This window comes from Penicillium manginii (genome assembly GCF_028828005.1).
Source record: "Penicillium manginii strain IBT 31320 chromosome Unknown utg000002l:1.0-5564898.0:1.0-5567710.0, whole genome shotgun sequence".
Classification (NCBI taxonomy): Eukaryota; Fungi; Ascomycota; class Eurotiomycetes; order Eurotiales; family Aspergillaceae; genus Penicillium; species Penicillium manginii.
This window is the reverse complement of record NW_026643103.1, coordinates 1,836,307-1,860,682: the sequence shown is the minus strand read 5'-3', so window position 1 is coordinate 1,860,682 and position 24,376 is coordinate 1,836,307. Positions and strand designations below refer to the sequence as shown.

At 46.9% G+C, this 24,376-nt stretch overlaps 11 protein-coding genes across 11 annotated transcripts; 3 read left to right on the top strand and 8 right to left on the bottom strand.

The window, feature by feature from the left end:
• Window positions 1–1,112: 1,112 nt before the first annotated feature.
• N7533_001955 (type III PLP-dependent enzyme) lies at window positions 1,113–2,511 on the top strand (the record flags this gene model as incomplete). The annotated part of the gene is made up of 3 exons (XM_057098605.1): window positions 1,113–1,398; window positions 1,465–1,776; window positions 1,817–2,511. The coding sequence occupies 3 exons, from the start codon at window positions 1,113–1,115 to the stop codon at window positions 2,509–2,511; spliced, it is 1,293 nt and encodes a 430-aa protein (XP_056963741.1).
• A 553-nt stretch (window positions 2,512–3,064) lies between these two features.
• Window positions 3,065–4,180, bottom strand: N7533_001954 (CobW-like GTP-binding protein; the record flags this gene model as incomplete). Its single annotated transcript, XM_057098604.1, has 1 exon — window positions 3,065–4,180. The coding sequence occupies one exon, from the start codon at window positions 4,178–4,180 to the stop codon at window positions 3,065–3,067; it is 1,116 nt and encodes a 371-aa protein (XP_056963740.1).
• A 784-nt stretch (window positions 4,181–4,964) lies between these two features.
• N7533_001953 (uncharacterized protein) lies at window positions 4,965–5,324 on the top strand (the record flags this gene model as incomplete). Its single annotated transcript, XM_057098603.1, has 1 exon — window positions 4,965–5,324. One exon carries the CDS (start codon window positions 4,965–4,967, stop codon window positions 5,322–5,324), a length of 360 nt encoding a protein of 119 aa, XP_056963739.1.
• Window positions 5,325–5,714: 390 nt separating this feature from the next.
• Window positions 5,715–6,662, bottom strand: N7533_001952 (putative 2-hydroxychromene-2-carboxylate isomerase; the record flags this gene model as incomplete). The annotated part of the gene is made up of 4 exons (XM_057098602.1): window positions 5,715–5,918; window positions 5,991–6,274; window positions 6,331–6,430; window positions 6,498–6,662. The coding sequence occupies 4 exons, from the start codon at window positions 6,660–6,662 to the stop codon at window positions 5,715–5,717; spliced, it is 753 nt and encodes a 250-aa protein (XP_056963738.1).
• Window positions 6,663–6,924: 262 nt separating this feature from the next.
• On the bottom strand, window positions 6,925–8,745 carry N7533_001951 (MFS general substrate transporter; the record flags this gene model as incomplete). Its single annotated transcript, XM_057098601.1, has 6 exons — window positions 6,925–7,084; window positions 7,144–7,611; window positions 7,667–8,078; window positions 8,137–8,422; window positions 8,483–8,508; window positions 8,568–8,745. 6 exons carry the CDS (start codon window positions 8,743–8,745, stop codon window positions 6,925–6,927), a joined length of 1,530 nt encoding a protein of 509 aa, XP_056963737.1.
• A 2,594-nt stretch (window positions 8,746–11,339) lies between these two features.
• On the bottom strand, window positions 11,340–11,936 carry N7533_001950 (uncharacterized protein; the record flags this gene model as incomplete). The annotated part of the gene is made up of 1 exon (XM_057098600.1): window positions 11,340–11,936. The coding sequence occupies one exon, from the start codon at window positions 11,934–11,936 to the stop codon at window positions 11,340–11,342; it is 597 nt and encodes a 198-aa protein (XP_056963736.1).
• A 523-nt stretch (window positions 11,937–12,459) lies between these two features.
• On the bottom strand, window positions 12,460–13,224 carry N7533_001949 (Nitroreductase family protein; the record flags this gene model as incomplete). Its single annotated transcript, XM_057098599.1, has 3 exons — window positions 12,460–12,662; window positions 12,722–12,836; window positions 12,889–13,224. The coding sequence occupies 3 exons, from the start codon at window positions 13,222–13,224 to the stop codon at window positions 12,460–12,462; spliced, it is 654 nt and encodes a 217-aa protein (XP_056963735.1).
• A 749-nt stretch (window positions 13,225–13,973) lies between these two features.
• N7533_001948 (C2H2-type zinc finger protein) lies at window positions 13,974–15,320 on the bottom strand (the record flags this gene model as incomplete). The annotated part of the gene is made up of 1 exon (XM_057098598.1): window positions 13,974–15,320. The coding sequence occupies one exon, from the start codon at window positions 15,318–15,320 to the stop codon at window positions 13,974–13,976; it is 1,347 nt and encodes a 448-aa protein (XP_056963734.1).
• Window positions 15,321–15,914: 594 nt separating this feature from the next.
• N7533_001947 (ATP-binding protein) lies at window positions 15,915–16,940 on the bottom strand (the record flags this gene model as incomplete). The annotated part of the gene is made up of 2 exons (XM_057098597.1): window positions 15,915–16,504; window positions 16,565–16,940. The coding sequence occupies 2 exons, from the start codon at window positions 16,938–16,940 to the stop codon at window positions 15,915–15,917; spliced, it is 966 nt and encodes a 321-aa protein (XP_056963733.1).
• A 1,301-nt stretch (window positions 16,941–18,241) lies between these two features.
• On the top strand, window positions 18,242–21,415 carry N7533_001946 (DEAD/DEAH box helicase; the record flags this gene model as incomplete). The annotated part of the gene is made up of 10 exons (XM_057098596.1): window positions 18,242–18,364; window positions 18,434–19,065; window positions 19,129–19,233; window positions 19,288–19,520; window positions 19,573–19,606; window positions 19,655–19,889; window positions 19,958–20,751; window positions 20,817–21,153; window positions 21,210–21,299; window positions 21,347–21,415. The coding sequence occupies 10 exons, from the start codon at window positions 18,242–18,244 to the stop codon at window positions 21,413–21,415; spliced, it is 2,652 nt and encodes an 883-aa protein (XP_056963732.1).
• A 207-nt stretch (window positions 21,416–21,622) lies between these two features.
• N7533_001945 (fungal specific transcription factor domain-containing protein) lies at window positions 21,623–23,839 on the bottom strand (the record flags this gene model as incomplete). The annotated part of the gene is made up of 2 exons (XM_057098595.1): window positions 21,623–23,625; window positions 23,773–23,839. 2 exons carry the CDS (start codon window positions 23,837–23,839, stop codon window positions 21,623–21,625), a joined length of 2,070 nt encoding a protein of 689 aa, XP_056963731.1.
• Between the last annotated feature and the right edge of the window lie 537 nt (window positions 23,840–24,376).

The following is a 24,376-nucleotide window of genomic DNA, read 5'->3' as shown; positions in this document are numbered from 1 at the left end:
GAGTAGGGAGAAATGGGCTACTATGTGAGATGTATATACATATGGCTGTGATCCGCAGGGGCAATTGCTGCATCCCATGCATGTCCGGAGTAGAGACAAACATATCCAATGCAAAGGTCCAAAAATAGCCAACGAAAAAACCCTCACAAAAACGAGACTTGCTCTGTAGTATGGAACCTAGAAATCGCGCATATCAAGGTTAGGCCGCGGGATGTACATTCTTGTACTAGTACGAAGGGTAGAAAGTACTAATTAGGTTACGGAGGTGAACAGTTACTGTAGTGAATGCTGGACTCGGCCTAGGCTGGTCTGGTCTTTCCCTGGTTTTTTTTTCTGCCGTTCACCGCCCACAGCTGAAGCCCGCACCGTTTTCACCCCCGGAGAGACAACCCCCTCTACTTCTTTTTTTCTCTCTCCAAGCTTCCTTTTGGGTTTCCCCAGGTGAGTGATTTATTGTTCCCAGCTGCTTCCATCGCTTGCTGCTGTCTTCCCCTGCCTTGGAACTTGTGCCCGTGCGCCTTTTTTCCACAACCAACGATGTTGTGCCCTAATAAGCCCTCATCTCCCCCCAACTTAAAACTCTGAGCCCAATTCTTCCCCCTCAACCGTCCATTTTTTTCACTCATACTTTCCGTCTCGTTGTGACCCTCGTGCTAATCCTGACTGGTGACTACTAGACTTCATCCAATTTCCCAGCTTTGACCTTGCCTTTGGTCTTCTCAAGGGCACTCCAAGGTCATCACGGCTCCCGCAGGCTCTCTTTTACTTCTCAGCCAAATTGTCTCCACTCGACGTCAGCGCGACACTCTTAACAACATTCCACCTCCTGCTTGCCTTTCCTAAACTTCCGTCTGGTGCGCCTTTTTTCGTCGCCTTGACGCCCTCTCAGATTATTCCCTCAATTCTTGAGCTGCCGCATAGGACTTCTTCGCAGGTTCTTCCTCTTAAGGAGGAAGGGTCTAGGAGGCTTGGTCCAGTCAACTACGGTTGTGACACTTTTCGTCCTCCCTAATACACGCAGTTGCGTTAACTGTTGAAACCTACAAAACTTTATTCTTTTTTTTTTGTTTAATAAAAAAGAACTTATCGTGCTGAATCGCAGCTGCACGGTGATGGCACCAACCGCGTGTGTTTCCCCTGCTGAATTATGCACCATCAAAAACGACTTTCGTCGTGACCACTCCGCCCTCGTCAATCATGGCGGGGATGATGTGTTGCAATCTCAGTTGACTGCCAAGGATCTTGTCCTACAAATCTTGAAGAAAAGGGCTGCCGAGGTGGATGTGGACAATTGCGGCCCTGGAGAGGAGGATGCGTTTTATGTGGCGGATATGGGAGAGGTCTACCGCCAGCATATGCGCTGGAAGATGAACTTGAGCCGTGTCAAGCCTTTCTATGGTAAGACTTTTCGTTACATCTCGATGCATTTATCGTCGAACTTCTTTCGCTAACATGTTTTACCAGCTGTCAAATGTAATCCCGACCCCGAGGTGCTTCGTCTTATGGCCCAACTGGGCAATGGATTCGACTGTGCTTCCAAGGCGGAGATCGATCTTGCCCTCCAGACGGGCATCGATCCCAGCCGTATTATCTACGCCCAGCCCTGCAAGACTAAGTCTTACCTGCGCTACGCCAAGGAGGTTGGCGTGAAGCAGATGACCTTTGATAACGCCGACGAGCTGTATAAGATCAAGGCCACGTTCCCCGAGGCCGAGCTGTACCTCCGTATTCTGACCGATGACTCCACCAGCTTGTGCCGCCTGAGCATGAAGTTCGGTGCATCCATGGACATTGCCCCCCCAGCTGCTCGAGTTAGCTCACCAACTTGAGCTCAAGGTCGTCGGCGTTAGCTTCCACGTCGGATCTGGCGCCGAGGATCCTCGTGCTTTCCTCAAGGCTGTCGAGGATGCCCGCCTGGTCTTTGACCAAGCCTCCGCCATCGGCCACGAGATGCACACCTTGGACGTGGGCGGTGGCTTCAGCGGTGACACCTTCGAGAAGTTCTCCGGTATCCTGAGCGACGCTCTGGAGACCTACTTCCCGCCGAATATTCGGATCATTGCCGAGCCTGGTCGTTACTATGTCGCCAACGCCTTCACCTTGGCCGCCAATGTCATCGCCCGCCGTGATGTTCCTGACCCAGAGGACCCTTCGCGCGACGCCTACATGCTCTACCTGAACGACGGTGTATACGGCAACTTCTCGAACATCATCTTCGACCACCAGCACCCTGTTGCTCAGGTCCTCGTGTCCGCAGATAACGACTCTCCAAGTTCTGCGACTTCGGAGACCATCGCGTACTCCATCTGGGGCCCCACCTGCGACGGCATCGATGTCATCACCGAGCGCATCGATCTGCCCGGTCTGCTGAACACCGGCGATTGGCTGTACTTCGAGGAGATGGGTGCTTACACCAAGTGCAGTGCCACTCGCTTCAATGGATTCTCCGACAATCACGAGGTGATCTACATCTCGAGCGAGACTGGTGCCTCGGCGCTTCTCGACTACTAATTGAATTGAATTGGTCTTGGCCACTTCTCATTTTTCATTTCGCCTGTTTTCGTTTCTGCCTTCGCATTTACTGCGGTCCTTCATTCACTATGCATGTTTTTTGGCCTGGAAACTTTCTGGCTCTGATTAATCCACCCCACTTCGTTAATCAAGTGTTTTTCTTTTTGCTTAACGCCTTCACCGCAGCGTTGTCGTTGCTTCTCCTCCATAGACATACATTCTTGTAGATTCGATAGATTAGATTCTACACTGCGTTTAGAATTTACTCTTTCAGCGCCGGTCATTCACGCCCATAGTAGAGCTTTAGAAGCACAGCTAGACTTCTCGTTGGGAATATTTATTGCCTTTAGCCTGTATGTCTCAATAAACCCTGTAAACCTTGAAATATATGGCCGAGTTATCGACATGCCTAGTTTCTCTTGTGTTATATCTCCTCGTGTCTTTCTTTGTACATCATCATCATGTCTATCATCTAATCTAGAATTCCGATATCATCAACGTCCTGTCCAGCACATAAATGCGAAATAGGAGCCAGCTCCAGTTCATATCCATCTCAAACCAACCGGTTCACAACCAACTCAACCTCTCCATCCTCAACAGCCTTCACCAGGCCACCTGCTTCAAGCTTCTTCTTCCACTTGGCAGATTCATACCGAGCCAAGATGAGGGTCAATCTCGCAACGATCGTTTCATCAGCGGATTCCGCAACAACAGTCGACGGCGTCGCAGTCCACCTGCCAAAAGCCCAGTTAAGGATATAATACCGACTAGCATCATCTCCAGTATTCCTCGTCTGAAGATCATCCGAAGACTCAGCAGGTGGCTTTTGGCCCGAAGAGCGAATAATTCCCTTGATGCGATAGACCTCCTCCCTCGGCGCGGCGGAAAGTAGATTTTCCAACGCTTCAACATCAACCGTTTTTCCAGCAGCCGATCCCTTCAGAACAACGGACAACACCTCCACCTCGGACTGATGATCATGTTTATGCTCATGGCCATGACCATGGCCGTCGCCATTCTGAACACCAGCATCATTCCCCCCATCCTCCTTCGCAAACAACGCCCCATCAATCCCCAGCAAAACATCCTTATCCACAACACCCCTCACAGACTTAACCCACGGCGTCTCAACCCCCAAATCCCCCACCCGATCAAGACAAACATCAAACCGCTGCTCCGGTACTCCCTCCCACTTGTTAAAAACAATCAGATCCGTATATTTCGCCTGGATCTTCGCCGTATACGACGTATCCTCATACCCCTCCCAATTCTCGACGTCGATGACGCTAATCACGCCGTCGAGCGTGAACTGGCCCGCGGAGGGCCCCTCGCGCGCGAGCCGGTTCACTTCCATGGCGAGGGTGGCGGGGAATGCGCTGCCGCTCGTTTCGATGACGATTCGGTCCGGTATGACCTCTGTGCGTAGTTGTTCGAGGGCATCGCTGAGCTGGCCGACGAGATTGCAGCAGATGCAGCCATTTAGGAGTTCGCGGACTCCGGAGATTGATTGTGCGGTGGCTAGTTGGGAGTCGACGGCTACATCGCCGAATTCGTTTTTAAGTAGGGCGAGGCGGTAGGTTGGTGGGAGTTGCGGGATTAGGTTTAGGAGGAGGGTTGTTTTTCCTGAGCCTAGGAAACCGGTGACGATTGTCACTGGGATGGGCGCCATGGTTGGGGAGTATGGGTGTTGGAGGGAGTGGGAGTGAGGTTGAAAATGCGGACATGCAGGAATACACCGGGGACGGATTCGCGGCGGGGGCGGTGGGGCAGGGTAAAGTATACGAAATGGCACTGGCAGAGTTGGGAATAAAACTATAGTGTTATAATAAGTAATTATACTGATTGTAGGATTAGAATATAGAGGAGTTTTAGAGAAATACTTCAACAACCTCGGAAGGTAGGTATATCCTGCTGTTCAACTATCTGCCCCTCTTACTCTTTCTCCTGGCAAACCTTCCCTTCACATCAACCTGAACCAACAACCCAAAGTTCATGAAAACTTTTTGAATGAACTTCACTTCTCCCTCACCCTCGTCAATGGATCTTATATCACTCTATTCGGTATCGTCCAAGTGTAGATGACCTCTTGCACCAACATTGCAACCTTTTAACCGCAGATTGTGCCTGATGGGTCCAACGACGTCATCGCCAGGCACATTGGCCTTGCGAGATCCTCTCGTCTCCACGTCTTCCTAGGAAAACACGCATCATGATCTCAGCCGAGATGAGGGATTCCTTCTGCCTGATAATTGGATCAGCGGATCGTCGCACAACCCTGGCCCACGCCTTGCATCGATGTCATACCCCAGTCCTGCCTACACTATCCTACCAATGTTCCGTCAGCCCTACGTCCACTCAGCCCTATCACCCCCCCTTTGCCTTAGCATTTTCTGCATTTGCATAGCGTTTTCTTTCACTCAGACCGATATATCACCATCACCATCTGGACCACTATGAGCTCTGCGAGCGACTCATTCTCAACAAACTCTTCCGCCGAACAGAGAAATGATGACGCCTTGCCCGCTGATTCGGAGTCGAATCAATCCGAAGGTGTCCTTGCAAACGTGAAGGAACAACTCAACTCCGTTACGGGTGGCCGATCCATATCTGAAATCGGCAGTGAAGTCTCATCCATTGCTGGCGAAAAAGTTCAAGGCGCGAAGGAAACTGTTCTCCCCGTTGCGGAAGAGGCAATTCACACCGTACAAGCGCAAGTACGATATTTGGCCGGTGGTGTGGATACAAATGACGGCAATGGTACAGATACACAAGGCTTGGTTTTTGCTCTGAAGAAATTAGTCTCATATTGCTAACGACTTTTCCGTCTCTCTAGCTATCGATCCCACCGAAGACGCAGCTGAACAACAGCGAGTTGATCAGTTGGACACCGAACGCATTTGCGACTTCTTGCGAGAGAAACATATGAGTACACAACTGCCTCCGAAAACAAATTAAAGACTCAGAATAACGAAGCGGGATATTCGCGTCTGCGATAACTCGATTATGAATATATGATCACCTGGGCACCTGCATGATTGAGCTTCACTTCGCTGGGTGATATTGGGACTGGTTCCTGTAGGATAACTCTACTTCTTGAGATTGTATACAATATAGCACTTTGACACTTTTACAAACTAGCCGAAGAGACCGAGGGAAAAAGGCCACCGGGTTATGATACTAATATACAACTTGGGACACCAAAATCAGAGAAGAGCCCTGAATCCCGCCTCGCGACTGCGATCCAATCCCAAAAAGTCAGCGACGACTCCAAGATGATCAATACCCCAGAATCCCTCAGTTTTACCCTCGGAATCCGTGCACTGGAACCACGGAAGGCCAAATGCGCCCTCTTTGAACGACTTGTCCGTATTAGCAGTTAAAGCAGCCTTGACCTCTGCCTGGGTCATCTGAAAAACCGTTAGAAAAAGCAAAAGAAAAACAATGCAACCGAAACATGCAACAATCATCGCAGAACGTACCGCTGACAGCACCTCCTGTGTCCCTTTTTGGCCAAGAACCGTTTCAAACACAGGGGCAAATCCCTCAACATCTCCAATCCGGGGATTCTCATCGACCCAAAAGGACCGGTAAACCGCTTCAATAACGGCCGGCATCTTCTCAGGAAACTTCTGCGAAATGGCACACAGAGCGCGCTGAATCGCGAGGGTTTTCGGGGGGAAGTTCTCAGGGAACTTGTCTGCCATTGGGACGTTGAAATACTTCGCCCATCGCATGCGCTCTCTACCCATCCATTTATCCTTGTCTGTGTAGGTGTTGTCAGTAACCGAATAACTAATCCGGGGCGGCTTCGTGACGCACTTTTGATATTGATAGGCGGCGTATTGTTACAAGCATGCATCAACCCTCCGAGAAAAATCGGGACGTAAGTGACATTGCATTTTGCGAACGTGGGCGAGTTCTGATATTCGCGTTAGACGTCATAGTTGATCGACTCGGGGTGAAGTTGGATTGGGGAGAAGACTCACCTTTAATACGTGGAATGCGATGTACGCAAAAGGGCTGACGATGTCAACATAAAGAGTAATCTGTGGCACCGCCATTTTATCAGATTGCGCCAGAGTAGAGCTATGATTCGCAATGCAGGGTGTTTGGAAAGGAGCTCTCCCTTGGAGAAGGCCGAATCCCCGCATTCGGTGATTAGTCAGCAGATATCAAATGAAGCCGAGGTCCAATCTTAGAAGACTCACTCGGAGTAGATCTGGAAGAAGTGTAGATTTATTACATTATATAATTCAATATTGAAGGCAGCTAGTATATTAATTGTTCTTCGCTCCGCATTTCGCATTGAACCAAGGATTTGTTCTCAAAAATAGTATCCATACAACTTTTTGTACTGCCTGGTAAATTATACCAGTGCACATGCACATGAGACTCACTCGAGAACAACCGAAACTAGTAAACATATCGGAAATAGACATTCTCTTTATCCGTCAAATCCTCAAAGCCTAATCGCACACGCTCGGACTCTGTTAAAGCAAGCGACTCCCGGTGTTTATTCTCACGCGAACAAAGTACATAGAGAAGGGATGCAGACGTGATCGTGATGCAGTAGCTGTTCAGTATTAGTGTACCAATAAAAACAATTATCAAGAAACGCATTGTATAACTGACCAAATAATCAAACCAGTCCATAGCTCTGGATAGTGTTGACCCTTGGTCTGGCTGCGAATCAACTGGGGGCCAATAATATTACCCACACAATAGGCTACGAATATAGCAGATGCTGTGAAGCTGCGTTTCGTGCTACCTGCAACATTTCCAGCTCCGAGGGAGATGGTTAGAGCCACGACCGGTCCGAAGAACCCCAGCAGTGAGTATCCCGCGACTGGCACAGCCGGTTTGAAACCCCAATCTGATTTCCAGATCATGATGAATCCAGCTATTACCGGCAGGCAGCATATAACCAAGCTCATTACTCTGATGTTGCGATACTTGGAGCATAGCCAGCCAGTCCCGATGATTCCTATTCCTGCTATACCACCTAGGGGAAATTGGAAGAGAATACTCTCCAAGGTAGAATATCCGAATGTCGACACAATCAGTGGACCAAAACCGGATACTGCACCGTTCACGGTATACCTATTTCTCACATATTAGACTGGCCAAAACCCAATAGCTGTATCCTTTGACTCACGCAGAGATCATGGTTATACAGATCAACCAAAGCTTGATGTCCAACACGGCTTCCTTGATCTGTGATAGCTTGATTTTCTGGTTATTCAATCCAGTCTGACCAGTTCGGAGTCGCTCTGTAGCCACGACTCGTTCCTCTGGGTCCAAGAACCATGCATTAACAGGCGAGTTTGGGAGAAAGAAACACCAAATCCCGAAAAGGAACGTCAACGCCCCAGCAAGAATGAAGACGTATTGCCACGGCCTCAACGATCCCTCAACTTGAGCGAATCCATAACTAATGGCGCTACCTATGATAGTGAACCAGGCAGTTCCTGACCACCACCAACTTTGCCGTAGAGCCTGCTCTGACTGGGTATAGAAACCACTAACTGTTACCATGAAGCAAGTCGGGATAATCGATTCAGTAAAACCTGGTAAAAACCGATGTAAGAAGACGAGAATTCCACTGCTGATTCTTTTTTTTCCTACCTAGGAAAAATCTCTGCGCAAAGAGGCCTTGCCAAGTAGTGACGCCTGCTGTGGCGGCACATGTTATCGCCCACAGTATAACTGTTGGGCCAAGAACATATCTTGTATCGAAGTATTGCAGCATGTATGTTAGGGGATACGAGCCGACCAATTGGCCAAAATAGAAGATGGAAGTTGCCCAGCTCAGCCTAGAAGTGTCAGTTACAGGAGGGCTGACGGAGGTATCGGTGACAGAGAGTTGAAGGTCTGCGGTCATTCCAAAGAGAACAGCATTGCCAAGGAGTGCCTTTGAGAGCCAATTCAATCAGTACCTGGCCTCCAATGTATATTCATATAATATCCCTACCTTATCATAATAGACTAAGCCATAGCCTGTAAAATATAAGTTTCGGCATAAAAGGAGGACTGGGTGGGATCAAGTTTAGTCGTACCAATCACCATTGCAGGCATGAGAAACAAATCTATCTTCCTCAATACTTTTCTCTCGATTTCTGGGTTAATTGGCGTCGCTTCATATCGAAGGTTGGTAGTGTCGACGAATATGTTCTTTTCAAGGGCATTTGTGTCGATATCCGTGGAGGGATCGGCAGCCACATTATTTTCTGGCATCTCGATTCACTCTTCTGTGTTCGAAGGGACTCTTAAATGTATGAGCCAAGGCAGGCTTGGTTTCAGATCTGGCTAAGGTATGCCTGTGGTTCAAATCGTAGCATTGAAAAAAGCTCGTATCCACGGGGTTCGGATAATCGGAGACAAGGGCACAAAGACAGCGGGCAAAACCGAGATTAGCTAAAGCAAATTGTGTGAATGCAAGCTCTGAGGCTACCAGAACTAGAACATAACCAAAACGGATGATTGATTGACGTGCATCGTCTTAGGAATGACAACATGTCCTTATATTTCCGAAAAGTGGCCAAGAAAGCCAGCCCGTATTGGGCGGAGACGCGGGGCATTTTCAGGCGCTACAAATCCTTCGGTAATTATTGGCTTTCCGTGGGAAAATAATTCAGGGCAACTTCAATCCTGGCCATTGAATGGGAAAATCCGACCGATGGCCTATGAATTATCATGTCGATATACGTGGTGTCAACACAGATCTGTTCGGCATATTGAACCGTGGAAATATCGGGATTTATGCACGGAGTAATGCACAAGGATTCTATCCAAATGCCGGGACCCACTTGTTCTCCGAAACGGAATATGTACCCAGCCATAGGGATTGGCCGACTACCAGTTCTGACAGATGAGCGACCATCTTGTATCATGATACCCTCTATATCACAATCATTTTTCCAAAATAATATGATTCGAGACATGAAATTTTGGTATAGTGTGTTGTTGAGCAGCTGAACTTCCCAGAAATCAGGTACAAATACTCCGGTCGTGCCGAACGCTCGTCCCCGCTAAATGAGTAAAGCCGGAGATTAACAATGGCTACAAGCACTCACTCTACTAGTACTTCCCGTCAGCCTGTCATAGCCTTAGAATTTCTGAACAAATAGGGGATAATGGAAGTACGCCCGACCGCAGATGGATGCGTTGACAGTGAATATTGCTGATGCTCTTCATTTTATGACAAGTGAGTTTAGAACATTCCTTCAAAAAATCATATTCTAACGATTGGTATAGATGGCTATCTTAAATCAAGTAATCATAGAGTGGTTACACCTCCAAAAGATCAAGCTCATATTGATCGACTCGGAGTTTTCTATATGGTCAGAATTGAAGACAATGCAGACTTAGTACCAATTGAAGAGTCTCCTATTCTCCGCGAAAAGGCCGTTGTAGCTCGACGGATTCTAGGCAGAAGTTGAAAGCCGATCAAGGCCGGCGAACGATTTAGACAAAGAATTCAAGTCAGAAATTTCAAGTTGGGAGCGGCTACAGGAAAACAGGGTGATAATGATGTTGGTGAAGTTGAGATTGCCAAAGGGTTGTCTGTCAGATATTTTGATTAGACCTCCAATCACAAACTTGAACCTTGGAACCTCGGGAATGGATCATGATGTTGAGATAATCCAAAAACCTTGGAAGGTTGATTGATGCCTGAGGCGTATGCCAGTGGCTAGTGCCTACCTAGGGTAGTAGTACTAGTGCCAGTGGAAAAAACAGAGGTTTCAAGGTTATATATAATACTACTGGTACCACTAGTACTATCATCTTCAAAGTGGAATTGAAGTTCAACCTCACCTGAGCATGATTTGATATATTTACCAGTGACGGGCGAGTTTCCAGTACTAATAGATGACGAACACGACGATGAAAGCTGGATTCTGCAGCCAAGCCATCGTCTTTTGGCCATTGCAACAGGCTATTTAAATAAACAATTAGCTCAAGAAAACTTGAAGGGGTGGGTCCCCAAGCCTCAGGCATCTAGGCCGCTAAGGTAGGCTGTCGCCCCTCCGTATCTAGATAGCTTCGCTTTCTTCCCCGATCTCCGAGTCTCTTCACATCGCCACTTTGTTTCTCCTCATCCACTGGTAGTAATAGAGACGAGAATATGTAGTTGCCATGGAGCAGGATTGTCGTTGATATCATGTGACCAGGGTATATGCAGTCATGTGATATCAAACCTTCAACGACACAAAATTTGATCTGCGTCAAAAGCTGAACAATTCCAGCCCCCAGAAAACGTTTAAAATTCCGAAAAAAAAAGCACATGCCAAGCCTAGACATATATCAAGCAATGCCCTGTAAATCTAGATTGAAATAACCCGTAGTTGCTGAGAGAGCTGGAATACTCGTCCCGACTCCGAATCTCCACCATTCGGCTCCAAAGAACAGCCAATTTGACCATCATGTATCCAAGAATCAAGTCCCTTACATCAAAGCGGCGATGATAGCTCAGTTGGGAGAGCGCACGACTGAAGAACAACTTCAATCAGCTGTTACAAGCAAATCGTGAGGTCGCTGGTTCGATCCCGGCTCGTCGCATATTTTTGTCCTTTTCGGATCATTTTTTGACTGTGTGGTATCATCTGTTGGTGCCTTAGCCCTAGGGCATCAGACCAAGCATCCAGCTGGACCTAGATCTCCATACTCGCTCTTCGTTTTCTTTTTTCACCATGTCTAGTCGCCACTAGATTGATTTTCATCTCTGATAACCCGAGGACATCATATTGATGCACGGACTTCTTATATCCATAGTCGAGGTTTGATTCCTCATGTAGGCACAAATTGATATTGTTTTCAACACTCGTCGTTCACTTGGGTCCCAAGATAGCATTTCTCCCACTCCGAATGATCTCTTCTAACATCTCCAGACGATCTTGACCCCACAGGGCCTCGTTCTGATAGAAATAGAATGGCGCACCAAAGACCTTTCGCGTCTCTGCATCTTCGGTGAGAGCGGACTTGAATTCCGCAAGCTTAAATTCGTTCCTCGCCCTGCCCACCAAACGGATTCCTTCAAGTCCAGTCACATCGGCAAGCGGGATAACAGTTTCTGGACTCGCGATATCAAGTTCCCCTGCCCAAACAGCTTCTACTTCTGTGTGCATGTAGTTCTGCACGAATGGGTTATCGTGCCCAAGCTCTTCGGTGGCTGCAATAAGAACACGATGTGTAAGTGACGGGTCTGCGGGGTAATATTTCGGATTGAGAACGAGCTCAATGTCACGAATGCGTTTCCAGCGTTCCATCTCAATCAGACGATAGGCCTGTCTTTGCTCCGCACGCTGCTTCACAGGAAGACTTACAGAAATTGAAAAGCATGCAGCAAATCGATCGGTTGATAGATGACTTGAGATTCCGTTTGCTTGAGCAACTGGTGAAATCGGTGACTTCCGATACATGACCATAGCGAAATGAATGAGAAGTATAGTTCCACTGTTTGACTAGTCATATTGATGTAGGCCCCAAGAAAAAGATTATGTCGCGGTGATAGCGGGACTTCACGGCGACTTTATAAGCGACAGGGGCGAAGGACTATTTTACTCGACTACAACCGGTGAGGCTGTGTGAATAATCATTTTATTGGTCATATTCAAGCCTTGTTTCTCTTGGGATTGGGCTTCAAAAATTATTGCAGTTTTGTGTGCCTTTTTAGCATATTTACTTCGGTCTTGAAGTCTTGTGTCATTGTTGCTTGGAATGGCGAATATAGCGCCATCGGAAGTCTTGAATATTATCTGATAAACATTGATCAATCCAGGGATTAAGCAAAGTCGAGTTCCTAGACTTGCATTTGAAAAGCGACGTCAATCAAGAATCCAAGATTAAAACTTCCACGCAAACCCTTGGAACAAAATAGTCTTTCTTAATAAGTGAAAATGTAACATTTCGCTATGGATTATCATTTCAGTGTCATAAATCAACTATCCTCTATTTGCCGAAGACCTTGAAACGGTTCTCGAGAGGCTCAAAAACCTTCTCGCCTGGCTCAGAGGTAGGTGTACCGAAAACGAGCTGGGCATCCAATTTCCATGAAGCAGGCAGATCCCAGGTCTTAGCAACTTGTTCATCAATAAGCGGGCTGTAATGTTGAAGGTTGGCTCCGAAGCCCTCGGACTCTAGTGCAAGCCAGACTAAAAAAAGGGAAACTTGATCAGTATTGTTATAATCACTCATAATGATGTATACTCACCAAAGTATTGGGACATAGCATTGGACTCCAATGCAAAAGGGTCGAACTTGTCTGCGTAGATGGCAAACTTCTCCTTAATGGGGGCAAGTGACTCGTAGTCCACAAAGAAAAGAACCTGATTTGAGTTAATAACCCAAAAAGTCATAGCTACCGCCACGTATACATACAGTTCCATAGGCCGCACGGAAGGACTCAAGCTTGGGCTTGGTAGAGGTCTCAAAGGACTCCCTGGGAACGTGGCCAGCAGCGACCAGCCCCTCAATAGCCTTGATAGCAATGTCCCACACCTTCTTGTGTTCCTCCTTCAAGAGGAGAACAACCCGAGAGGTCTGGGTGTTAAAGGAGCTGGGAACATGGAGGACGGAATCCTGAACAATTCGTTCAATGGCATCATCAGAGATGGGGCTTTCACCCTTCAGGCCATAGTAGGTGCGGCGACTCTTGACCAACTCCAGCAGAGTAGAGGTGGCAGAGTTCTTGAATTCAACAGCAGTGGAGCCCATTTTGAAGGTAATGAAAGGGGTTGATGTATTTCAAATTGGGTTTCTTAAAAATACTACAAGAAAACTAGCTGGTAACCACAATTTATATCAATTATGGATTTAGTGCTCCTATCTTTGGACGCATCTTGCAAGTCTTGCAACAGTCCATTTCCCCCACTATACGGTTGTTCCATGGGCTTCAGGATGGGATGGTGCGATATTCCTCAGGCATAGCACCAATAAAACTTGTGGTTCCTTCGCCATAGTCCCCGCCGCATGAAAAATCCAATGGCGCTTGACCAATCATGTATTGCAATGATCGCGGATGCTCGGGCTTTGCAAGCGCCGATAATTTTGTAAGCGGTATCGGTAACCTGAGCTCCACCCTGATTATGAATCATCTAGAATAATTATGCAAGCCTGACCAAGCAAAAAGGCTTAATATGCAGAGAATAGCAAGGGGAAATGATGTCTCTGTCTAAGCATGGGACACTGGTTTTCTAGTATATCATTGTCATAGTTGTGGGTTTTATTGTTTAACAACTTTGCGCAGCTTCGATTTCAGCTAATCCGGAAGACAGGGGTGAGAGTTCCCGAACAACTGCTCATGTGGACGAATTGACACTCAAAAGAGAATGAAGTACTCATAAAAGCACCGCATGAAAACAACAACTAACAGATAATCCATGTAAATGTAATTCAGGCTCGCAAATTACGTCGCAAGATGGAATGAGATAAATGCTATTCATTCAACAACCGGAATTTATTTTTCAATTCGGAAGGAAAGAGGAGATTGAAGGCAGAATTAAATCTTGCTCTTCCATCTGTTGTTGCTGTCGTCTTTGGAGGTCCTCAAGACAGGCCTGGCCCTTTTTCGACTGTTGTTGGTGGGCTTTTAGGGTCTCTGATCGGGCAAAAGCTGTATCACATCCCCCGCAAACCCACTTCTTTTCCCCAGTGTGAGATTTCATGTGACGATTGAGATCACTCTTCCGAATGAAAGATCGTCGGCAATCTTCGCAAGGAAACCTGAGATTGGTTTGATGTATCAAGAGGTGAGACTTGAGGTTGTAAAGTCTTGTGAATTCCTTTTGGCAGTATGTGCATTTCAGGTCGTCCTTGCTGCGCTTTTTAGGGGCTGGGCGAGGTCGGATCTCGGGCTCTGATGCGGCAGTAGAGGATTCATCTCCATCAGATACAACTTCTGCAGTTCTTTGAGGTGCCGCATTATCCTTAGTGGTCGTGTCGGTGGTTTTTTTTGCGGCCTGCGCTTGCGATTCTGTATTTTTAGCGCGAATGCTCAATTGTATCTCCTTGTCCGTGGGAAACTCGTGGTCTCGCTGAGAGAGGTCCGGATGGTAGTCCTTCATGTGTTTTTTGTATTGAGCAAGAGACGCGAATCCAATATCAAAGCCGTTTTCGCATTTTTCGTCGTTGCACCTATGTGGCCTCTCATGCCTTGCGACATGATTCTCTCGCTTATCCGGCGTCAGAAACCCGAAGGTGAATGAGCGACAGCTGAAGCGAGCACATCGGTAAGGACCTTGACCATATCTCTCCACCATATCCTTGGGTGGATCAGAGCCCTGAGACATCGAGAATGAATCTTCAATTACTGCCCGGACCTGTTCAATAACATCCGTTATGTCCGTTGAAAGTTCGTCCTTTTTTAGGGGCCCAAAAGAATGCAACTGCTTCCGGGTCGATACATAGATTTGCTGTAACTCTTCGTAAAAGGACCAGGGCTCGAATACTTGGAGATTCTTTCTGTTCCGGTCGGAAACTGTGAGATAAGATTTTGGCGATGTCCAGTGATGATCAATAAAGACGCCGAGTGATTCGGCAAGTGGAGACATAATACGCGAGTATTCATCTTCCTGTAAGGTTGGATAGGCAAAAGGAGCTTCGCTGTCATCGCTGTCCTCGGGTTGCTGGGTCTCTCGTAATTTTGTCTTCGCGATTCTTCTCTTCGCTTCCGCGATTGCCCCTTCCAAATGCCGAATCCAGTACAGAGCAGCGTATTCCATGAAACCATAGTCACCGCGAAGGGCGGCATCGCCTGAAATTGAGCCCACAAATATGGGAAGATTCAGATAGTCGATACAAAGTGACGCCATTCGGATATCGCCATGCAATGGATCTACAATTCCCGCATCCACGAGAAAGCTGTTTGCTATGATTAGCGACTATTGAGTCATACTTTTATAAAACGGGATATCGTACTGTTTTGCCGTCAAATGTATCAGCTCGACAGTTCCGTCTTTCGAGACATTGACCAAAGGTCCACAGAGGTCTTTTGCATCAACGTGGAACTTTTGTCTTTCAAAGTCGATTGATTGCTCTCGCCGGTCAATTGACTTGAGTACTTGGATTTCTCGCCATTCAAGCGGTCTCCTTGCCAGCGTGAGCCACTGAAGAACCATTTTAACATCCTTAGGTATGCCTTTTTCTCTGTGACTATCGCGAACTTTCATTTGTGACAGAATACGCCGATACCTATACTTTCATTAGAAGGATTGAGACAGGAAGGTCGCGATACACTTACGCATCGTCAAGCTTTTTCGGGTATACACTTGGCTCTAGTTCTCTTTCTATGCCAGCAATTGTAGTCTGTTGAGATAAATTGTTCCACACCAATTTCGGTAACAGAAACATGCCTTTTATCCATGTCAGCGTGCTAGAATCATTTGGGGCCAAGATGTCCATAATCACTAACCTGCCGCCCTCTGAGAAACTGCTAAAGCTATATCATTTGCTCTGTCGCTTGTAAGTTGAAACTTGACTCCTAAAAGATCCGCTTGTCGCTGGCAGAATATTTCCAAGTCTTTCGCAATGTCACTGGAATCAACTATGATTGTATCAATGTCTTCAAAATCCTTTCTCCCATGACCGTCATCTCGACTGGTAAAGAGACATCTTAATTTCAAAGGTTCATTATGAGGAGCATTCTCGACTCGTTCTCGAAACCACGCCGATATCTGTTTTCGCTCTTCTCTTTCGCATTCATCGAGACCATCAAGCACAATATAAGCACTTTTACAATGCTTGAGAGCGGTATCCAGTAATTTTTGGATCTTCTCTGGGGTTTGAAGAATTGGTTCCTTGCTCGTGCAGCATTCCTGGTCGAAGTAAGGGAGTAAATGTCGCTCTTGCTCCAACAGCTGAGCCAGAAGACCTCTCGCAATTGCAGAGAAAGTGCTGAATTCAGGATTATCGTGTTTGCAGTAGAAGAAAAGAACGGTGGGGTTTCGCTTGAGTTTACGAATCTCCTCTACCACCAGAGACGCAAGCACAGTTTTGCCTATTTCATCTGGGTTGGCTTATCTTTCTGAAAATAAAAGTCTTGGGAGAGAATTCGTACCAGATCCAGGAATTCCCTTAAGCCAAAGTAGAGGCGGAATTCTCGCAAAGTCTGGATGAATCCACTCTTTGAAAGATGAGTTTTCAAGCAGCCACGCCCCAGTGTTAGGGTATTCATTCCGTACTTTGAGCAAATTTCCATGTTCGATATCAGTGTTAGGAGCTCGGAGCCACTCAAATACTCTTCGGCATTGCCTCTGCTCTTCAAGCTGGGTTTGCTTGTATTGTTCGCGCTCTGCAATCTGGCGAGCTTCATCAAATGCGTCCAACTGTGCAGCATGGTGATAATCTGCAGTCCTTTGTGCATCGTTGAAGGCCTGCAAATGCAAATTATGGTGATCGTCCTCTACCAGTCGTGAGTCTTCAAAGGCTTGCATGTGAAGAATCCTTGCCTTGCTCTCAATCAACCCTCGGTTTCTCCCAAGATTTGCGATGATATGCTTGAAACTAGCCTGATGAGCCTTCCAAGTGGATGAAAAGAATTGTTTAAACACTGGATATCGTCATGAGCCTGGCTTTTTGCTTTAAGAGAATAGGAAATTCAACTCACGCCCTTGATTGTAATATTTTATCGCCATGCGGTGGAACTTCAGGATATCCTCATATATGTCAGACAAGATTTTAACCATGAAAGGTTCGTTATTGAAGAGCTCCTGGTACTGCTGGAGAAGAGGAATATTCTCGCCAAGCTCGTGGTAGATATCTAGTATTCCATTGAACACGTTTTCAAACTTTTCAAATGACTTGGTCGCGTTAGCTTTGCGTTCAAGTCCTCTGAGTAAGCTGGAGAGTCATACCAGCAAAACAAACTTGATCGGTCCCTGAAAAAAATGAGATTTTTATTTCTTGACGATCAATTCCATGGCTACTTACCCACACAAAGGCCACAAATTCACTGCTGTTACAAAACACCTCTACAACTTGACCCCATTGCTTCATCGCTTCCAGAAATGGACCCAGTCGCTCGAGGTTTCGTGCCCGGCGTTTGCCATTTTGTGTTGCCTGTAAGTTTCCGATACTTTTTTCGAGCTCCTCAAAGCTGGTGACAGTGGTAAAAAAGTCTTTGTCCTTTTTGCTCAAGTCCCTTTTGAACCCATCAAGAACTTTCTGGAATACGGGGTCGTGAAGAGACTTTTGTGTCATTTTGTCTCTGCCCGATCGCGTCGATTGCTTTCAAGTTGGCCGATGGTTATTTCAAAACGGGTGCGAGTGATTTCGTCGACTATTAGCAATTCAAATGCGGCTGAGCCTGGGCCTGGGCATGTAATGTATTTCAATCGGTTCTCAAACTGGGCGGTCGTGGTCATAAGCAGTGAGGCTCTGCAAGGCGCACAGCCTCCTTCACCCCCTCTCGCCGGTCGCTGCCTGACCGGGGCTTCGCCTTGTCGTGGCCCAATGAACATGCAATAAACGCAATTCCGCCCACGGTAATAGCAAGGAAAGGGTCGTTGAAATATAGGAGTCACCTAGGCGAAGTTGCTTGTCTTTTGATTGGGTTGAGAGTCTTGTCAACCTCGAACGTAATCAGCTGGCTGAGTCCGTGTCAGACGTGAAGGCACCCAGTCCGCCTCGCCTTGGCTCTAGTCCTGTCTGTTTTCTCACAATACACAGGTAAAATCTGGTTCCTCACTCCTTTCGCATCATCAAATCTTGTCTTTCGCTAGCTGGGTCATTCTTCATGGAGGAAATTCGCAAGCGAAAGTTGCCCTTCATAGGGGATGATGGTCAACAGCGCCATCCGTCTTCAACCCCACTATTACTAGAGGAGGTTGACAAGGGCGATGAGATATGTTTTGGATCTGTAAGTGAGCACTGAAGTTGATTTATGTATATCTAGGTATCTAAGGCCTAGCAGTACTGAATTGTGCAGATAATCGACGTTGAAACCCAGTTGTGTGGTTCCGAGGGTTTGTCTGGTTTACCAGAAAACCCGGAATCTGAAGAGCAGTCATTTCCTCTACTTCGTGAAGGGGACTTCTTTTCGATCACAAACGGCCATACCAAGATTGCTCTCCTGAATAAGAAGAAAAGTAGTGATCTTTCTACACTTACAGAAGCCCTTCAAGTTCGGCTCCAGGCCTTCACTTCAACCAGCCATATACATGACACGATTCACTCCTCGGAGGGAGACGATACTCGAGGCAGTCGCGGAAAGTCATTATCCGTTGAGATCAATATATATGGTTTCGAGAAAGATGCGAAAGAAGTGGGAATTATTCTCGGAAAGACCCAGAACTTCTTACAGCCCCCTCGCTACGGACTCGACAAGATGACCTACAAGAACCCTCAGATTCTTTCAATAGCTGGGTTTTCCGAAGAAACCCAAATCCCACCCCTCTCTGACTACGAAAATGATGGAGATAACTCATCTCCTGATGATGAACAAACCGTTTCGCAGGATGATGACGCTGACAATGTGGATCACTTTTTGGACACGGGATTAAGGCACGAGTCAGGAGCTAACATATCAGTCGATCGTCGTATTCAAACAGAGCTTCGTGAGTGAGTTAATATTCGAATTCTACAGTACGGTCGATTTCTTCAGTGGCTAACACCAAAATAAAGGCATCAAAAAGAAGCAGTTGACTTTATTTCTCGCCGAGAACGGGGAGAAATGCCCGAAGAGCAGAGTCTATGGAGATACAATGACAAGGATGAGGATGAACCATTGTAAGCTTCCGCCCTAGAGATAACTATTCTGTATATTGATTGGATATTTCGTAGCTACCAACATGTCTTGAATGGAGAAAAGCGACTCCAACCTGACCATGCTCGAGGTGGGATCCTTGCCGACGAGATGGGTCTGGGCAAGACTTTGGTAATATTGTCAGTCATAGCCGGGACTCTCGACCGGGCAAAGGAGTTTGAAGGACCCGACATAGACGAATCTCAACTGCAGGCCCAACCGCAGACAAAATTGAACTCGCAAGCGACTCTTATTCTGGTTCCATCAACTCGTACGCTGCGCTCGCTTATTTTTACGACAGTTCATCTAACTTTGAGGTACAGTTATTATAGATAACTGGGTTAAAGAAATTAGAAAGTGAGAGTGACAATACTGGAAATTATGACTGAAGCTAACGACTGTTAGGCACGCCTTTCCGTCGAGCTTAGTCTTTCATAAACACATTGGATTGGACAGATATTTAGAGAAGGAATTTCTTCGCAAAAGAGCTATTGTATTCACAACATATGCAACTCTTGCAACCGAGGTCCGTCGCGGAGCCAGCTTTTTATCAAACATCAATTGGTTTCGAATCGTTCTTGATGAAGGTAGAGTCGTCGATGAAATTGAGACCTTTGACAATGCTAATAAGATTGGCGAAGTATAGCCCACCATATCAGAAACAGAGCAACAAAACAGTATCAAGCTGTTACAAACTTATCTGCCCAGAACCGATGGTGCCTTACAGGAACGCCTATCCAAAATGATATCGAGGATCTGGGAGCACTTATCGCCTTTCTTAAAGTTCCCGTACTAGAAAGACCGACCACCTTTCGCAAGCTGATCTCTCACCCAATCTCTTCCAATACAAGGTATGGTTTCAAAAATATGCAAACTCTACTCCATGCAGTCTGCATCAGACGAAAAAGAGATCTATTGAAGATCCCCGAGCCCATCATTCAAGAGAAAAAATTGCCCATGTCGCAGCTCGAACGATTTCAATACCGCGAACTTCTTCATGATTGCAAACTGAAAATGGACATGGCAGTCAGTGGTATCGGTCACCAACAAAAGGGGAGACCCAATTCAACTGTTCTGGAATCTCTACTTGCGCTGCGCCTTTTTTGCAATAATGGAAAAGCGGCGACTAACATGCCTGTGGATTTGGATGAAGCATTCTCTCTTCTCCAGCAAGTAGGGGACGATATTTGTGCTTACTGTGACGGAAGAGTCCATGGTTTGAGTGGCTCTCTTGAAGCAACTGGCCTTGGTGAAGCTGTCATTCTTCCAAACTGCGAGCATCTAGTTTGCGTGGCCTGCTTGCCGGTTTACCTAGAGAAGAAGGACAGTTGTCCTACTTGTGTGCTTCACTCGACTTCTTCTGGCTCTCAGAGTAAGACATTGCACCAGGCAGCGCATCAAGAGACTCCGACTCGACAAAACTCTGGTACTTTTCGTGAAAGATATCCTACAAAGCTACGCGCTCTTCTGGAAGACATTATTCAAAACCGATCTCAAAGATGGTATATACAAACTAAATTCCTGATCACGGCCTGGGCAATAATTATTCTAACACCTCGTCATTTAGTATTGTCTTTTCAAGTTGGAGAAAAACTCTTGCCATTATCTCTGAACTACTTACAAGCCACGATATAGCATTCAGCATGATAGATGGGTCTCTTCCATTAACCAAACGACAACAGGCTCTGGCAACATACGAGGGCACAAATGATACGAACGTTCTTCTAATGACTCTTGGAACCGGCGCCGTGGGACTTGATCTCGTGTCATCATCTTGCATCTACCTGCTTGAACCACAATGGAATCCTTCTATCGAAGAGCAGGCAATTGGTAGGGCGTTGCGACTTGGTCAGGTCTCGCAGGTCAGAATCGTACGGTACATCATGGAAAGCACCGTTGAAGAAGTGAGATATCCCCCCTTTTTCAGAGATGAAACACCGGCGAGTTCTAATTCCAGCAGAGCAATGTCCTATCCCGCCAGCGCAAAAAGCGCCAGCTCGCAGGTGGTGGTTTCAAAAAGCGAAACCAGGAAAATATCGAGTTGATAAAGGTAATGTCTTTTGCTGAATATACAAGTCCAGATTCTCACCTCTGCAGGAACACGTCAATCAGGAGACCGAGTTGGACTATCGTAACGCTGACTGTGACATGATCGTTGACGGGTAAAGAGAGCTCATTAGATTGTAGGTAGTAGCATGGGGTAATCAGAGAAACGGTTCATGTGATGGTCCAATCTTGCAAAATAAATTTCGAAAATATTTGAAACTAAAGCACCCCTTTTAGTTCTCCCTGGTATCTAACTCCGTTTCGTCCCAGTCTGTCCAGTAGCCTAACAAAATCAAAGTTGAGGTGCCCACCCGATGCATTTCACGCTCACAAGGGAGAGGTCTGTAGAGTATTGAAGACACCATTGAACCAGGCGTCAAAGTCGATTTCTTCTTGGTTCCACGCCAAGGCCATTTCATCCGCATCAAATCCAGCAGACCCGGAGCCCTCGGGTGTGTTTCCGAGTAACTTGGTGATAGACATATCGTCGACATCAGCGTTCGGATTCATCTTGCTAAGGGTCGAAAAATTGGCGAAAATCCGATTGAAATCGATCGGCATGCCCGGTTTCAACTCAATAGTGCCAAAACTCGACTCCGACCCTTCAGAGATGAAAATTGCATCAACGAGGGCAACGCCCCGCTGGGCAAGGACATCCGAATGCCGTTGAGCAAGACGATCACGCGCGGACAGAACGGCATCTCTATAAAGCTCTTTCTTTGCGTTATCAGCGTCTTCTGCGATGGAGTTCACCTCGAAGCATAGAATCACGGCGGCTGTAATGGCAAAAGCGCTGTGTGTCCAGATAGAAAGGTCGTCTTCTTCGACAATTGTCTCGTGCTCGCGTAATATCGTCATTGCTGCAGCGACACATGTGCGCCTCGTGTGTCTGTATCTTGAATCGTGAAATGAGTGGAACAGGAAAGGTCGATGAACCATGATGATCTTTTCGGCTGCGGTGATGGCAAGACTTCGTCGCGCAATTCTTAACCACGGAATTTGGGCCTCTTTAGGCTTGTCCGGCCGCAGTAAGAAAGATGGTATATTTTGAACGATTGTTCGCATTTGTTGATCAACTTGGAGGATCCGCTCGTATTGTTCTCGTGTGGTCTTTCTTTTATTCATTGGACCGAGTCCATCGCACAGATCGGGCATCAGTGCGGCCAGATTCACAAGGACGCGGACATATGTACTGATTGTTGGGGTAGTGGCTGGCATTTCCACTAAATTGTAGTCATCTGCATTCATGGGGCGATTCGTAGAATAATGCATGGGGGATATGCTATATGTGTCAGTGAAGGGAATGGCGAAATGATCTTGGATAATCATTTGGCACCAGACTCTCCTGCCGACTTCTCGTTCAATCCGCTCCTCCCACTGATCTCTGTGGTCTCTGTTCTGGGACCCTACAGTTGGGTGGTCTTTGATTTTGTGAAGCCCCAGGCACTCGGCGATACGCACAGCTGCATTGAATAAGGTCGCGTTGAGTTGACTCAAGCCCAGGTTATGCGCAACCTCTGTTGAGATGACCACGGCTTGAACGGAGTAGATCGAAATATTGTTCAAAAAGTGTGAGCTATACATGGTCTGCACCATGGCAGAGAACAGCTGTTGGGTGGATTGCATCGCATCTAGATTTACGTCGACCTGCGACCGTAACTTTTGGCTGTTTTGAATCGAATTGATGGTGCAGCTCAGGACTGCAAAGTAAAGGGCAACCCAGAGAGGATGATCGCATCTCCCACTCGTCCAAAAGACTTCACATTGTTGAAGAAATGTCGGGCCATGGAAACAATTGTGATGCCATGCAAGGTGATAGACATGGAACTTGATAAGCTTTTGGGCTTCGGTGGTCCTTGGAAAATCAACCATTGACTCCAACGCCGAACCGAAGATTTGAAATGACGCGCTGTTCGTTGATAGAAACTCCGGGCTATCCCTGCGATATTGACAAGCGCATCTCCGGTGGGGATAGCATCCAGCGGAGTTTCTGCCCCAGGCGAGATGCTCAATCGCTGTGACCAGCGGTGGGTCTGTATTATCTGAAGGAGCTTCTGCAAATCGATGCCGCATTTGTTTCCCATCGACGGACTCCGACAATTGCAACGATTCGGACGCCGGAGCCAGATCAACTTGATCAAATTGCTCAGTCTGATTTCTTGGTACTGCACTATCGCCTGTCTGGAGAAGCGTGACCCTGTTCTTCAATTTCTGGGCGATCTCCGGCAGTTTCTCGGTCGAAAAGGAATCCAGATCCACCAGGATCGTTTCCAGAAATTGGATCTCGGAGGCATGCTGTACAGCATCGCGTCGCAGGCGAACGGTTTCGACTGAACAGTTCAAATTCAAACGCCGACACCGCGAACAGGGGGACTGCTTATCGCATTTTCGCTTCCGTCTGGTACATTCTGCGACCCGTCAATGTCTGCCCGGTCGCACCACAGCTCAGGGCACGCGCGGGGAAAGATGAAACATACCTTGACATGCCAACGGCCTGCGCTGAGAAAGCCGCGGGGCCGATGAAGATTCGCCAGCCCTGGGCATTGTGAGAGTCGCGAGATCGCGAGGCTATGATGCGAGGGAGAGGAGGGCGGAGGAGATCGGAAGACTCGCCCGCGGAGACAAAAAAAAGGGTCGATGACCAAGTCATCCACCATGATTGGTCGCCAGTCGAGGATGAATAGTCTAGACCATCAAGGCAGGTACAATATGCATCCGGTAGGTCCTTCAAGAGGTAGAGATAAGGGTAAACCTGTGCCTCAGAGTCTGGGGTATTCAACACGTGCCAGAGGGTCAGGTGACACGCGCCATAGTAAATAATAGTAGCTACTGGTAACAGCTAATAGCTATAGAGTATATTGTAGCAATAGCTTATTCTTAACAGCTGGATTAGTTAGTAAATTAAAAATGGATAAGTGGATGACTGGGTCTATCGATTAAAGTAACGATGATTTTTCGTAGACCAAGAATCATGCCTCGTTATGTTTTAGCCACTTTATATGGCCTTCTTTGGATCTCTACTGATTCTGCTCTGTTTCTGCTCGAGGATGCTCATGTATTGCGAAGCTTAATATACATGAA